Here is a 16,470-nt window from a genome sequence, read left to right as displayed (position 1 = left end):
TGGTTTGAACAGCTGTAGATGGAAGTGCAAAAACAGGTCAAAAGAAGCAAGAGAGACCCATATTACTTCTATAGCCGAGAGTCTCAGAAAGTCCAAAGCATTGACATTTCTGAAGTATGAAGGTGTAGGCTGTGGAGCAGAAAGGAGTATTCCTCAGACCCTCCAACTTCACAGAAAATTCTCTACAGCTCCTGCTGCTTTAAGAATTGCCCAGTTGCTGGCCTCAGTTTAGGAGACTTGCTTAAAAGCAGGTCACTGATTGTCCGGCTATCTGCTGTAGTGGAATCAGTTTGAAACAAAAGGTACGTGTGACAAGAACATAGCTTCCACATACCTCAAACAGGAAAACCTGTTTGAAAGCCTCATTTGTCAAGAAGGAGCTTCTTTACAAAATGAAAGGAGGATAATTTTTTTCCAAGACAAAGCTTCCCAGGACAAAGCTCTGCTTTCAGAGAAACTCCTGTGATTTGGCCTCAGCATTAACCTTCCCAGCCAGTTGTCACCCTCCTGACTTTCATGTTCTGGGCCAGTCAACAACTGAACCATTCTGCCAGTCTGGGGTCCTGGGGAAGAAGGTGGAGCTTCAGCCACCTGGCAAGCTAGGCAGAGCATCCCTGCTTTTGTTATGGCTCTTAAGGCGAGCAGATACTTTTCTCTAAAGGAGATCAGATGCACACTGACCTTTTTCACCAGTATCCACATGCTGGGTCATATGACGGGCTTGGGCTCTTCACCTCAACAGTGGTATTGGTTCCAAGCACAACCGTCCCTCTAGAGCTGTCTGAAGTTGATACTCATCTCAGCACAGTAAAGCTGGAGTGGAGAAGCACACATGAAGCATGGGAAGGGCAGTTCTGTTTCCTCAAGGCAGACAGCCATGACCTGCTACAGCTGTAGTATACTATGAAAGTCAAAACACTCTAAAAGTTGTAACCCCCTGGAGATAAAAAAACATGTCCCCCTACACACCTAAATTTATACTGTATCTATTTGATGTGTACAAGTGTTGTTTACACCCCACTTCTGTTGAAGTGAGAAGATATTTAAGTCATATCCAATGAATATTACATGAACAGCTACTTAAGTTAAAAATCCAGAATGACAGATTTTAGCGATGTACAGATGCAGTATGAATAAGAAGATAACAACACAGAGACAAGATATCCATCAGCTAAGAATATCCTTGCTAACTGATGCCCTAAAATAGTTCTGAAGGAACAGCCACAAGCACAGCCAAGTCTTGCTCTAGCTTTACTTGACTACATCTTTTCTTTCAAGAAAAAAGGAAATCTGGAAACAAGGAGGATGTGCTGATAGCCACAGTTCATTGTAACAGGCCAAGGTGTCTGGCCTAAGGCAAATGAATTTCCTGATATGATAGTGCACCTTTGCTACAATAGTTAATTATTGCTTTATTAAAACAAAACTCCACCTCTCCAACCTCATGTTCAGGGTCAGGGCAGTTCAGAAGGCTTGTTCCCCAATACTACTAGACTGAAGTCCTGCAGCGTGTTTCACCCTTAAGCTATAAAGGGCCTGGAACACAAACCAAGGCTGAAGCAATAAAGTGCTAACTGATGTGGGAAGTGTGACAGGAAAAGAACTCCACTGACACTGTGTTAAGAAGTCCTAAGGATGGATTAACAAGACTACAGTATTGACAGAACAAACAGTAAAAACGATTGCGACCACAAAGTTTCAGTCTCCAGACTGCCATGGGACACCTCTCCTTCCAGGGGACAGACTAGAGTCTTTAGTAACTATCTTGGCACAGGCTGTAACAGCCATTTGAGGGAAAAGCACAAGTGAGCAGGCATCTTTCCTGTAGACAGCTTTCACACTTTACACATTAAAACAAGAGGATGTCTGGGTGTGGAAAAGGAATTCAAGGCAGAAAGAGCCCAGTGTCTTCCTGGAGCCAGTAATCCTTCAGTGTTCTATAATATAGTAGTTTGCCATGCAAAGAAAACATTTTAGTTGCACAGGGTGAGAGACATCCAGTTCCCCATCAACTGTGAGGCAAGTCACATGTCTGAAAACCATCAGATGCTTTGAAATCTAAGGGGGAGAATTTTGGTGTGATTTACCCTGACATAAGGGGAGTAAATCTAAACAGATACCTTCCCTCCCCAACAAATTAACCCCTAACAGTGCACAATTATCTGAAATATTCTTAAAAATGGATTGAGCTCACAGAAAGACCTGGCAGATTCTTAATCACTGGTTTCCATTTGAAAGGCAGAGCCAGCTTTAAAGAGCCATGGGTCAAATAAAAAAAAATCCAGTACTAAAAAGATGACTACACTTGAAGAGGCAAAGATGACAAGAAGGTGACTGATCTGGTCTTGGTGCAAGAACATGTTTACATAGAACATCAACTGGCATCACCAGCTTGCAGTTTTTCCTCTACTTGGAGTCCCAGCACAAAGACACCCCAACCCACAGATGGCTAAAGCATGGAAGAGTAAAGTATTTTTAAACTGATTCACTTGTGGAAGTGCATTCCTAGGAACCAAAAGGCTTCCCTTGAGATGCTGCAAGGCTGGCACTCCACTTGCAGTTAAGCTTTTTTTTTTTTTCAAAGCCACATTTTAGTGGCTTTCAGACTGAATCACTCACTGGCTTGTGGCTTGGCACAGGGTTTTTCCAGCACTGGGGCAGAGGAGAACAGAGTCATAACTACCCTGTCATCTACAGCTAAACAAATGCTGCAGATCAAGTTTTTGACCAGCAGGTGAAAAGATTTTGACATTTGAAACTTTTGCTATATTAAAGCAAGCAATCTTTAGCTCCACCACCCTGTAACAAGTCACCATCAGAAACCTAATCTTCAAGCAGAGCAGTAAATTACAAACCCAAGTGACTGTATATGCAAAGATGCTCTGACCAGATATTAACCTCTCCTTTAACTCTGCTTTGGAAGAAAACATTGCGATCAAACCCCAGCCATAAGATATCAAGGAGAATGGAAACCTGAAGCAGCAGGTGAGGGAACAAGATGTTCCCAAAGGGGGAGATACACTGAAGTGATCCAGAGTCTTTGGGTCAGTTACTCCTGGCCAGATACAGCCTGCTCTGAGTCTGAGCACTGAGACTTTGTCTTCTCCCACTGGCAGATGGCATTGGCATACTCCACCACAAGCTTATCCATCCAGGTCAGAGGTTCTGGGAATAGTACGGACCCCTCAAAAAATCCCAGGTGGCCTCCGTGAAGGGGCAGCACATGCATGACGTTCTCCCTTTTCTCTGTAAAAGAAAAGGCAGAAAGGTCAGGCGGTTAACATTTTGGAGCTGAGAATGACAGCTTAAGTTGCCATCACTCGACCCCTGGCACAGCATCTGAACCAAAGCAGCAACTGCAGCAGAAGCAGAAATGCACTGATGAAGGCCACTGATGAAGCTACTCTAAAGTCCACACAAATAACCTTACTGCTTCCCAGGACAGGACAGTCTGCAGGAAGCAATCCCAGCCAGTACAAGAAGGCTGCACAGAAAGTGCTGCTAGCTGGGCTCTTACAGCAATACTCGTATAGCCAGAGTGCTCGTTCTTTAATGAATGAACATTTAACACATACACCAGAACTAGGACTGTTAGCATCATGCTAAGCTCTGACAGGACATCAGCCATCTTGTTCCACGTATAGCAAGAAAATCCTGTGCTTGCTTCAGTCTGGAAGCAGCTGTGGATAAGTTCTCTACTCACATCTTTTAACCAGGGAAATTGCGAACCCTGCTTCCCTCCCTGTGCAGCCACTATTTGTGTGACAAAGCAGCAGCCAGTTCCCTCTTCCAAGGTTCTAAAGGTAATTTGCCTTTTTTTTCCTCTTGGCTGAAGATCAACAGCTCACACAACTTCCTTCAAGGGAGAGATCCAAGTTGAGTACCAAATAACACCACCAGGGCACATCCCGCCCTGCATCAGCAAAGGGGGCTGTTCATCTGTACTCGATCAAAACTTTCACTATAACAACCCACCTTACTACTAAATCCCAGTGAGAAACAAAGACATGAGGAAGCATTTTTCCATTCAAGAATGTAACCTGCTGGCTATCACAGGCTAGAACAGCAGGTGGTGTCTGACAGGACTCAAGTTCTTGCTGCTCAAGGTTAGCCTTGATAGTTCTAGCAACTGGTGACAAAGAGGCTTCATACACTTCCCACAGGATTACAGATGTAAGGAGGCAAGCCAAGCTGCTTTGAAATCATGGATCATGTTAAGGAAGCTGCAGGTACACAAATATGGAGGAGACTGCTTCACTATACCTGAAAGAGCTCTTGGAATTGATAGAAGACTCTCATGCACAAGAGGGTCATCAGCAGCATTAACCAGTAGAAGAGGGACATAGATCTGTATCAAAAACAACAGAAAAGGAAGTTAAAAGGGTTGGTATTTAAATTTTAGCCCACCAGTGGCAAAAGCATCTTAGTTAACTCAGTTAAGACATCTTATTTCAGAATTGCCCTGCACCTGCAGAAGAAAGCATCAGAAAAAGCTGTAAAAGCTAAAATTTAAGACTGGTGGCTTCCTAGCACTTTGCAGCATTTGATTTTTTTTTTCCAACCCAGTTGTATGAAAGGGGCAGTGATGCATCAGAGCAAATACAGACTGAGTCACGGATCTTCCCCATTCTCAGAATTCAAACAGCTACACCCTTTTTTACTCTGTATTGCTTTGCACATCAGGCAGCTAGTGTCAGCTGTTATGGACACCTTGGTTAAAGTCCAGGAAACTCCCTTGGAACACCTCCATTCTCTGGCTCAGGAGATCAAGAAGGAATTTATCTGCCAGTTTCACTTCTGCTAAACTTTGGTCTGCTAAGCATCTGCCTGCCAGACAGCATCCCAGTCTCTGCCACAGTATCTGTCAAGTCTTTCTTCCTTAAGACCGCAGACTAAGCCACCAGCCATTTCCCGCCTTATCCTCAAACCATAGAGCAGTTCACCTGAATGCATGGCTTTATCTAGAACACTGGGGTGCTACTACCTGTCAGAGTTATAAGCTTTTAAAGAGTCCAGAGCACTGATCCCCAGTATTAGAGGTAGCAAGAATTGAAATCCCACTCCAGCATACTGTGTCTGATTATTTCTGAAGATCCCAGCTAAGAGAGCAGTGTTTAGGTATCAATAACAAACTACGGTGCATTTTCTCTCCTGTAGAAAAATGAAGGTACAAGAGCAAGAGTTTACCCTGTGCAAGTAATGCAGACAGCTTTCTTCTTCATAGTATTCCTTCAGGGAACTGTAGCCATGGAACTTCCTGAAACAGAGAAAACTGTCACTGCAATCATCTGCTTCTAGTACCCACATGACTCTTTCAAGTGAGAATGTATGTGCAGAGACAGGAACAATGCTTAAGTTTCCTTGGCCAATGCTTTTTTTCTACCCAGCAACTCTGCAAAACTCACCTTTGGCAGCACATGCTTTCTGTGCTCACCTGAACTCTGTGATAGCATGGGCAAGTCAAACATGCCAGCTCAAGTCTAGCAGCTTTCAGGGCATTTCTTTTAAAGTATCCCACTTCACTTCCCTTCTTCCGTATCTACTGTTGCTTAAGTGATGACCTCGTTCATCTTTACCTGAAAGCCTTTTCACATACAAAACCACTACAGTTTATGAACTTCAAACATACTGGACAAAAGAGCCTGCCTAGAAGCCACACAATTCACTGTGGCTCCAGTTCTTTCCCAGATTAAGAATTCAGTAAACCTATACTCAAGTGCCTTTTTTTTTTAAGTAAGAGGCTACATAGCTGTTGGCCCAAAGTAGAGACCTCAGGGATGAGGGACAAGTAGGGAGATTCCCCTTGGAATGGTTTTTATAAAGCAGCCAGCAATACTCCCAGTCTGCCCAAAGTGTCATAGCTGAATAGCTGACAATTTACAGCTTCGTTTTGGAAAGGTGTCAAGGTAGGAGCACTGCCACTGAAGAAAGCATTATGTTGTTTTCAAGGACACAGGCAGTAGCTGGCTACTGCTTAAAGCTGAGAGCTTAATTTATATATTACTATGACAAGAAAAAAGGCCTTCATTTCTCAGATGACCCTAATGTTCATTGAGAAGGCAGTAGTGTTTTGGGGGGGAGAAGGGGGGTTTTAACTTCAAGCAGGGCCAAGGACATTCGAGTGTAGTTCTGATCTGCTTTCTACATTCTGCACTGTTTTTTGCTAGAGCTTGTAGGCAAAGCCAGCCTCTTCCTACATTACTGAAGGCTGTAGGCTCAGATGTTACTAACAAATAAATAAATGCCTACTGAATAATTTTACAGAAGCTGTGACAGTCAATAGTAAGTTTTCTTCCTGATAGTTTTATACGACCTGAAGGCAAGGAAGAATTTGAGGTTGCCAGCACTGTAATTTCAGAGGGCATGCAGGAGCAACACTTGAAAAAACAAGGTACTTTGAGTTCTACAGAGGATCAGAACATCACCCTTCATACCTCATGATGTTATCATCAATCTGCATAAGAGATGTTGCTGTATAGAGTTTGCTTAGATCAGCATCTGCCAGGCTTTGTGGCTTCATGTTGTTTTCTCCAAAAAGAACTTGCCTGAAAGAGCAAAAAAGATCCAAACGACATAGCAAAGGCAGCAAAGCCATGACCCGTTCAACGACAACTGAGCTTACCAAGTCTGACAAGATAGGCTTAGAAGTGGTCTCCATATACAGGAGGCTTTCTTGGGAATTCACACAGCTTTTGTCCACTTCCCTTTAGAGCAAGGCATAACAGAAACACCAGCAGCCTCTTTATAGAAAAAGCTATTTTCCTGTTATGCTGAAAAACTGCATGAGGTGCCTCTAAACTGAACTTTCCCAGGACAGACAGCACTACTGGTATTTGGAACAGAGGCTGCGTGTTAGAGGGAGGGTCCTCTGGCTTCAGACTAAAGCTGTGGGTGGCCTGGGTGAGAGCACTAACAGTCCTGGGCATAGCATCTCCTTCACCATCTGGCCCTGAAGTCTCCCCAGCACAGATATTAGCTTAACTCACGCAGCAGAAATTACTTGGGACTTTACCTTAGCAGAAAGCTATTTAATGTGGACACTTGTCATAATTAGTTATTGCCCTCTGGAGAGGAGGATGCATTTCTTAGCAGAACAAACTGCTCCCCTAACAAACAGAACAAAAGCCACAAGCTGGAAAGGAGATTTTATTCCCTTTCAAGGCAGCTGCAGGGTAGAGTAGGAGAAAGGCTAGGTTTGATTTGGGGGAGTTGCCTCAGAGCACAAGTGATTAAGGAAAAAAAGTTTACTTAACAGACTTGCCTGCAAGCCAGCACTGGATTTTTCTGGGTTATAAATTTAAGTACCTTTTAATGGGGGCTTACCTAACTTTGCATGTCAAATTTGGGCAAGTTGTCTAAATATTTATCAATCTGGAACGAATTATGTGAATCACTTTACATGTCAGCTGCCCTAATTCCTTCTACAAGTGTTTCATACTGCATAGGAGTATAAACCACGAACCAAAACTTTGCAAGTGACACATGCTCTTAATTGGAATGGGTCTTAGGTATTCCTTCTCTTTCCCCCGAGTCAGACAACTTCAAATATACACAGATGAGGTACTTATACATTTATTGCACTAGAAAAAAGTACCCAGAGAACTTTTGATTAAGGAAACAACACTGAGCATGTCACCTGTTTAAACACACACACACTCCTTTGTTATATGAGAGCCACGGATCACAACAGCAGCACAGGGATCCTACAAGTACACTTGCATTCTAGGAAGAGCAACACTATTCTGCTGGCTACATGGTCTGTCTAGAGGAACAGCTAGAAGCCAGAGCTACAGTTTGGCCATTTGCTTACGTGGTAAGCAGCAACCCCATACAGCAGATCGTGAAGATTAGTCCTACCTCAGGTAGGCGGCAGAATAAGAGGCTTCTTGAATAGGGAATTCTTTGGCTAGAAGTGAAACAGATGCAGAACACTCCACTTTGAAGTCTAATTGCAATGCTTGCCTGTGTGCATCTTGTTTATTCATTAAACAAGTTTCCTCAGAAGGCAAAGAGACAACACAGCCTGCTTGCTTCTAACACGATCAAAGGGTATTTGTACATTTTACAGTATATGAACAAGATTGACATGGGCTCCCCTTCTCTGTTGGTTCATTTCAAGACCACCAAGCATGAAACTGGTTCATAATCTTACAGGAATCCCATTTAAAGGGCTGAGAAGACATACCCAACACAGCAATTAACCCAGTCAGTACCATCAGTGTAAGTGATGTACTGCAGTACCTGTGAGAAAGGATGATCTTCTTCATGTTGTCTGCCATGAGGAAGTTATAAAATCTTCTACATTGATCCCACTGCATGAAGGTTTCCTGTGCCCTAGAAAAAACCACAAAAACACAGTGCAGAACAATTGAAGCTGTCAACCTGATCTTTCAAGATCTCCATCAATACACCGTTAACATCTCCTGGCTGACCAGAGGCTACGTAAACAAACCTCCAGGCCTGCCCTGTCACAGCTTCACCTTTTCCAGGAAATGACTTCCACTTTGATGAGGTTTGGTAGTATCAGAAAACAGATCTACATCCTCATTTTGCACAAGCCAATTAGCTGTCTTGATCAGAGCATTTAAGAGCCATCAATCAAGACCTGCGACACCAAAGGGGGTTTAGTATCCCTTTGCATAAGTTGTAATTTAACCTAACGGGACTGCCAAGGAAAGGACTAGGACCTGTTGCCAAACAAAGTGCTGTCTATTGTGTATGTAGCTCTGCAGAGCAAATAATTTGTGCAGATGTTTCCAGTAGAGACACTATCACTCGTCTAGCTTCACTGGCAGGGACTGTAGGAATAAATCCTAGTTGCAGCTGCAAGTGGCATCTGAGTTGAAGTCTTTACCTACTCTCACAGCAGAACAGCACTTCAGAGCTTATCTGTTGTTACAGAATTAAAGTCACCCAGCCTCCTGTGAGCTCTGCCAGATAGCAGCACTCCTTTACCACACAGGGTCACAGGCAGGTTAGAGCTTTACTCTTAGCAGAGTTTGCTGTTACTGAGGAAACGCACTATCATTTACCGAGCAACTTAAGAATGCCAAGAGCAGTTTCAGCTCCTGAAGTACTCATGCCATTTAAACATTAGCATACCATGAGAACTACTGCACATGTAGCATGACCTCCCAAGCCACAACCTGCAAGTCCCTTACCAGAGCAAAAAGCAAGCTGTGTTTTCTTGCAGTATGCCATGCTGGAGCACAGATTAACTTTTTTAAAAACCATTTCATATCTTTTTGTCTAGCCAGACTACATCTACAATATTTACACCAGGGCAGGGGAATGAAGGAAGACAGGAAGATGCACATTTTTGTTCACAAAAGATTTTCCAAGCAAACCTATTAAGTAATTACAAGACATTTGAAGTTAAAGCTACTACATTTCCCTGCAGTTCCTGTGATGTAGCAGTACTCCAAATACTAAGAGCTGATAGCTCTGGAAAAAGGCAGCATCCAGTATTTTGAGGACTGCACAGGTTTCAAAGCTGAGGACTCTCCCCACAGCCTGTAGCTATGGTGAAGATGCATTCCATAAGATCAAGAAGCAGAAGCAAGCCCATGCAGGCAGAGATTAAAGAATGAGGAGACATGTCCCTGTTTAGCCGCAGGGAGCAAATTCCCCAGACTGTGTTAATTCATTAAACCAAGAGCCTCATTCTTCTGGCAGATCCTAGTATTGCTGCTACTTTATTATGCCCATCTATGGGACTCATGTTTAATGTTCTGGGAAGCCTTAATATTTCAGATCCCTTGTTCACCTTGCTCACCACTACTTTTTTCCTTCACTTCCTGAAGTTATTTGAGGAATAAAGGCTGTACAAGCTAATAAAAAAGAAAATGGAGAAGTAAACTAACTGGCCATGTCTCCCTGCGTAATCCACTTTCATGTAGCCTGGAGGGATGAGGCCCATTATTGTAACCTACCAGATGAAGCCAGGAAGGCTAAAGCTTAACCATTCCACACAGAGGTGCTTCTATAAGTGGGGGCACAAGGCCCTCCCCATCCTATCTTTTGCTTAGGAGACATTTACTGATGTTGCTTTCCCTTCACCCTTCAGCTAATTAACATTTTAAAGCAGAGGCAGATATTAGGTGGGGAGACAAGATCTGAAAAGCCTCCCTGCTGACTGCCCAGTAATGCAGAGCAGATGTTTTGCAGCTGGAGATGTGCTAGTGGACTTTTACCCAGCAGGTGGAGTCAAGAGCTCAGCAATCCACACAACCCACTGAAGACCTGCATTAGCTCAGACAAGCAGCTGTTGTTTTCCACATGAATATCCAAGAGCAGTATATTGTTGAAGAGGTTGTCCTTGCCCTGCTATTCTACCAGTACATGACATACTACTACAGAAATCAGCTTAGGGAACAGCATGACTTGCAACATCATTTTGGAGACCAGAAATACAACATTGCATAACTGCAGAAGATGAACCAAGTGAACTGCAGCCAGGCATGATTTTCGCAAACCCTGTTTGATGGCTGCAATTGAGAACCTGGATTCAATAGGATGCTCAGTGCTTTATGCCAGAACCAAGACAATTAAGAACGTTTTATTTGAAAGAAAATAGAAACACTGTTCCTGCTCAGAAAGCACCTGCTCAGATTAAGGGTGTGAACTCCTGGCAGTAGACTATACTCTTTCAGTGTAGTCACATCTGATCCCAGAAGGGATTAGCTGTGCTGGAATACTACTGAAGCGTATATCAAGCTTTTAGTCACGTCTTAATGCTTCCAGAAAAGCTTCTTACTTTCTCCTGTAAGAACTTGAGTCATAAAAGGCACCTTCAGAACCCTTTGCTGGATATCAAACTGGTGCCTGTACAGGCAGGGAACTAGCAGCATCAAGGAAGTTCCAGCTACCTTGACCAGGCTGGTAGGCCAAATTCTAGAGGAAGTATCTCACAGGGCTGCCATACTTCCACCATTTTTATTTGCCCAAAGAATCATAACCTGAATAGCCTAGTCTCAACAGCCCCTTTTGCCTTTCAAATAGTCTCAGGGCTCAAAAGCACAGTTAAGTTACTGTAAAGTCAGCTGCACCTTAGACCTTGTCCATATGTACAGACAGTAAAAGCAGAAGGCAGTAGCTCAGCCAGTTACATTGTCTTAACCTTCATTAACCCTGCATACATGGAAAGTTACTGCACATCGGTTGAGCCACCAGTTTTGAAGCAGCAGTGCTGCACCCAGACCTTCCATCGGTAAACGGCAGTGTTAGCACTAGGTGGAGCCACTACAGCTCTTGTCAGGTGCTACAGCCTTGGCTTCCAGGTGGGGCACCACAGGGTTACATTTTAGACAGACCTTAGGGCTATAAGCCTTCTCCCCATCTTCCAAATTGTATAGGACAGTTCCAAGAGCCGCTCCATTCCCTCACCAGCCCACAGCACTGTTTCAGTGACAGAGACTAAGGGAGGAGCCCAGACTGACAGTGTGAGCTATGTGTCTCTTACCAGTCTCTCCAGGTAACTGCTGCCAGATGAAACAGCATGCTGAAGCCAGGAAAGCTATTATGAACCAAAGGGTACCTCTGATGAGAAAGCATAAACCATTGCTTGCAAACCTGGCACCATCTCGGCGGTTTGTCACACTGCCCAGCCTTCTAGTTAATTACAGCAGGACCGCACAGGGAATGCCTCCTCTTAAGATGCTGCAGCAACAGGCCAGCTCACACACACTGGCCAGGTATGGAAACTTACTTGTATTGTGGGCAGAAAGCTCATTTCTACTGCCAAATCAACAAAGCTTTGCCTGCTCCTTCAGGAGGGTGGCATCCCACACACTGCAGTCTGGCAGACCCATTCAATGCAAGAGAAAACCCACTTCACCTTGTCCTTCTAACCACACCCTGCCAAAGATCAGCCCCCTCCTGCACTCCCAGAAGAGACCAACCCAGGGGAGTCTCCAGACCTACCTCAGAGCACTGTACCCCTGGCACACACTGACACAGCACAGGACTCGCTCCTGGTTGGCCTGGTTCTCTCCCAGGTATTTGCACACGATGTTTCCACCCAGGCTGAAGCCTACAACAACCAGCTGGGTCTGAGGGTAGGTCTTCCTGATGTAATTAACCATGGCACCAAATTCCCAGGTGCAACCTAAAAATAAGGACAAAGTCAAGAATCAGCCTCTAACATGGATTCCCATTTTGAGCTTCAATTCTGTGCTTTAGGTTCAGCTGCTTACCCATTGTGACTTTTCAATAACCCTGGGGTTTTAAGAGCTCCAATTCACACACATGCTCCTGCATCCATTTCACAAATTCTATGGACCTTAGCTCATGCTCAGCTCTGATAGAGTGCCAAAGACAGACAAAATTAACTCACTTAAATATCATGGCAAAAGCTAATCTGACGACTGATACTCTGCTTTCTAAAGCAGCTTAAAAAGCAATGTCCAACAGCTCTGGGCTTGACATTACTATCTCAGCAGAGTGCACATCATTACCTCCCTGGAGCAGTCTGCCACTTCTGAACCTAAGTGGGTTGTCTGGAAACAGCCTGCTGCTGGTTTGTTTTTAGCAAAACTGCCATGGACCTTTAAACCCATGGTCATGCAGGGAGGGGATGAAAATGCAGAGTTGGCTTGTCAGGACAGAGATCTCTGTGGGCTTTTGTAGAGCCTGACTAAGCAGGTGCTCCCTGGAATCAGAGGGGAGGGTTTACCCAGAGGCAGCTAACTCTTTTTAGCCTCTGAAGAGGTACAGGTACTGCAGCTTCCTAGAAGATGTATTGGTATCCCCTCTGCAGAGGAGAAGGCAAGTACCTCTGTACAGACCTGTTCTGCTCTCAGCTAACACTCACTGGCATCTCAGTTCTGCAGGCACTGAGGAATCCAGTTCCTGCCAGTACTGGGGTCCTCAGTTCGACAGACTTGAAGACCTCCACACATGTAACACCTGAATACCTACAGCTATTTCTCCTGCCTGTGTTTAGGAAGAGGAAATGTGAAGAGAAGCAGCTGCAAAACCAGTGGCTTTGGTACACTGTTATCAACTGTCTACGCACTGTTAACCATCCCATAGGATTTAAGACTGCAAGCCACACAGGAGGCATCATATGAACAACAGAAATAAAACTGTTTATTCCTGTTGAGTAAAAACTCAGCTCTATTCTGTGAAGCTTGTCCAGGGAGATAATACTAAGAGCTGGGATTCTACCCTGTGCCAACCTAACACTGCTCCAGTGTGCTCCCACCCCAGCTGTAGCATCCTCGCTCAACATCAGACACAGATTTTAGCTAGCTCTGGAGCAGACTGAGCCTGAGGGCTTGTGTTTACTTCAGTGACACAGCAAGCTGCTGGCTGGGTGTTTCAGCAGGGCTTGGACACTTGCTTCTGAACATTCTTAATAAGCAATTTTCCCCAGGATGACAAATGCTGCATGCATTGCTCCAGTTTCCTTTGGAAGAAGTCAGCAGTCAAAGTACTCTAGCATTTGACCTTCATGATTTGAGGGCAGCTGGCAACTATTTCAGAAATCCAAAACTAGAATAGCAACAGGTTGAGCTTGATGTAAAGGCTAAAGGATTCAGCAAATCCCAAATTTAGGGTACTTGCTCTTCAGATACTTCAGGAATCCAGCAAGAGCTGGAAGGACACTAGGATATTTAGGTTGGAGGCAGAGTGAAGTCTGCTCATAGTCTTGCTGGCACTCCACTTAGCAAGCAACTCTGCCAAGTGATTTACTGTCCTACTCAAAGGAAGTGCTAGGCATTCCTTGCCCTTTCCAAGGCTATAAAAGACTCAGAAAGGTATGTCTCAGGAGATGCACTACAGAATAACTCCCTAAGGACTAAAGCAAAGCTCCATGGAAGAAAGCTCTGAGCTTTTATCAAAAAAGCAAATGCTTTAGGGAGACATACTTAGCTTAGTTCCCAAGACATGGTAGGCTTGAAGCCATTAAGAGCCTAGAGGCTCAAAACAAATTGAGGTATGTGGTATTCCCGAAATGTTTTCCACTGAAGAGTAGATTTAATAACTATAAAACAAGCAACAAAGGATTATGGCCTATTTGCCTGCCAGACCCAGAATCTCAAAGCGCAATATTTCTATTTGGCAACTCAACTGTTCAAGATAACATTCAAACTGTTAATACAAACTTAGCAGTAAGTATCCTAGTTATCTTGAACAAAGAAAAAGAAACCTAACACCACTCCACTAAACCCACAATCGACTCCTGACATAATGTACCTACAGATATCCACAGTAAAGAGGGACACGAGGGCTCAGGAACAAGCAGATCAGGTTGCAGGCAAGAAGGCCACACTCTGCAGAGATCATGTCACTCACTAGCAGGACAGTCAAGAGTAGCTGGAGTCACCCTTAACACAGCTCCAAAGCACTACCACTTCTGTAGCTTTTCTGTCATACCGTAAGGGTTGTTGCTGGTCCTTTACATGTGTTACTTCCAGGGACCAATTCTCATGAATCCCTCCCAGGACAGGAACGTACTTTCTGGATAGGCTGGTACAAACTCCTCACACGCTAGATTTTACAAAGCCTCAGAAGCAGTGTTTATCCTTCAGAGCCAGGTTTGTTTTGCATTCTACTAAACCAACATTTTCGCATCTCTAAAATCACTTGAGCAGGCTCTTAGCCACAAAAGGGTTCCCCCTCCCCACAAAGTTCTCAAAAAACTGCCATCCTGATTAGGATACATTGTGAGAGCTGGGAGAAGAGACAAGGAAAAGTGAATCCTGGTATTGGCCTCTCCTCTTCCTCACATGTAAATTCAGTTTAGTTCCCAAGAAACAGTATGAAGTCATCATCCTTGATGAAATATGGTAGTTGTGTTATGCTGGAGGCTGATCAAGCCCTAGAAATTCCACAAGCCTGAAAGTAAGTCCCTAGCTGCCATGAAGTACTCACCATACGTGAACACTCGTGGAGAAGTGAGCTCAATATTTGGTAAGGCTCCCAAGTGATTCAGGACAGCACATCTGTACCCATTTTTTTGCGCGTAGTCAACAAAAGTGCGGATGTACTGCTTTTCACTGTGGTTAGCAATGCCAGGGCAGATAACCATTGTGACATCCTCTGTGCACAGGGAGAGAGGGAAGTTAAGTAAATGTCACTTCATGCAAATTAAGATTCAGAAGGTTTCTACTTCGGATCCATGGGAAACAATCTACCAGAAGCAACCTAAAAATCCTACTAGACTGCCAAAAATCCTGTATGGGACAGGAGGCTAGCAGCTCTAGTGCTACAGATGTGAAAGAGTAATTCATGTTACAGGAGATGAACAGCTTTCTAACTTCAGGGAAAGCTGCCCAAACAGTTCTACCGGCACTGCCTAGAGACCAAGAGTAAATTCTTCCCTTTGAAGGATGTTTTTGACATTACACATGTTCTGCTTTCTGACAGCCTGTTGTGACTACTAAGTGCATGGAAGCTCTGGAGCCTACTGCTTGGTCTTCCACCAAGCAGACTAGGTATGCTATTTGTCCCTCATTTCCCTTCCAGAATTGAGTGAAACACAGATCTTCAAAATGAAGCTTTAAGCACAGACATTAGCTGTCATCTGCTTTGGGGCTAATCTAATGATAGCTGATCTGCTGACACTGTTCACTAGTTTAACAAGATATCATTTCATCAACTAGGGAAGTAATTGTTGTAATTCACATAAGCACAGTAAATTACATTCAGCATTAGCATATGCCCTTTGAATTCACTATCAGACTCTCGTGGGCAAAGCTCCAGCATTAGCAGCTCTAGTCACTGAATTTTTGCCTCATTAAGGTAGCACTGCTCAGCTCCAGTGGTAAAGATAACAGTAACTGTTTTAGTGCAGCATTATACCACGAGGAACTCAACACTAACAGTTAAGAAAAGAACTCTACTTTTTCCTGGAGGCCAGATGGGAGTCATGGGCTTACAATGACATCAGCTACTGCAGGGGTAAATAGTACTTCTGAAGTCAAGAAGCAACTCAGTTCACTAGTAGTAACAGCGAGTGTGAAAGCCAACATTCACTAACTATACATACACAAGGTTGTAAGGAAAAGTAGAAAGTTGTGGTGATTCATGGAATTCTCTTCACATCTGGACTCATTCATATACCCTGTGCACACAAGTTCTTTCCATGTAGATCTCGAAACACCTACTGTTAGTACAGACTATTGAGAATCTGTTTTTAAGGGGGCAATAACATCCAGTTTCTCTTCCATACAGACCAGGCTATGAAGACCCTCAAGCAGCTCACCAGAATTAATATCTTTCCTTTCTGATAAATCAAGTAGCAGTGTCCTCATTCATCCCCCAGAGCACAGGATCAAGGTCAGCAGCTAGACACAGCCAGCAGCTGTTGGACTGACCTCCAATGCAGTGCTCAGACTGCGGCTCGAACAGATCAAAGGTGGCTGTCGCTCCATCTGGCATTGTGAGATACTTGCGAAGTCCATATGGGTGTGGCGATCTCACTCTCCCCATTTTTCCATAAAGGGCTGTCTGGATATGACCGCT

General features: G+C 44.1%; 1 protein-coding gene across 1 annotated transcript in view; it reads right to left on the bottom strand.

Annotated features, from left to right (window-relative positions):
* Positions 1-2,482: 2,482 nt before the first annotated feature.
* ABHD2 (abhydrolase domain containing 2) overlaps positions 2,483-16,470 on the bottom strand; it is a 23,970-nt gene continuing 9,982 nt past the window's right edge. The window contains exons 3-10 of the mRNA XM_010136823.1: positions 16,323-16,470; positions 14,878-15,045; positions 11,923-12,106; positions 8,242-8,334; positions 6,435-6,545; positions 5,188-5,257; positions 4,264-4,348; positions 2,483-3,246 (exon numbers count right to left, since the gene is read on the bottom strand). The exon at positions 16,323-16,470 is cut by the window's right edge and continues 4 nt beyond it. Of these exons, the coding sequence (XP_010135125.1) occupies positions 3,050-3,246; positions 4,264-4,348; positions 5,188-5,257; positions 6,435-6,545; positions 8,242-8,334; positions 11,923-12,106; positions 14,878-15,045; positions 16,323-16,470 (1,056 nt within the window). The 3' untranslated portion in view covers positions 2,483-3,049. The remainder of the gene's footprint in view (positions 3,247-4,263; positions 4,349-5,187; positions 5,258-6,434; positions 6,546-8,241; positions 8,335-11,922; positions 12,107-14,877; positions 15,046-16,322) is intronic.

Source organism: Buceros rhinoceros, unplaced genomic scaffold, assembly GCF_000710305.1.
Source record: "Buceros rhinoceros silvestris isolate BGI_N320 unplaced genomic scaffold, ASM71030v1 scaffold18335, whole genome shotgun sequence".
Taxonomy (NCBI): Eukaryota; Metazoa; Chordata; class Aves; order Bucerotiformes; family Bucerotidae; genus Buceros; species Buceros rhinoceros.
The sequence above is the reverse complement of the archived record's forward strand: the minus strand, read 5'-3'. Positions and strand labels throughout refer to the sequence as shown.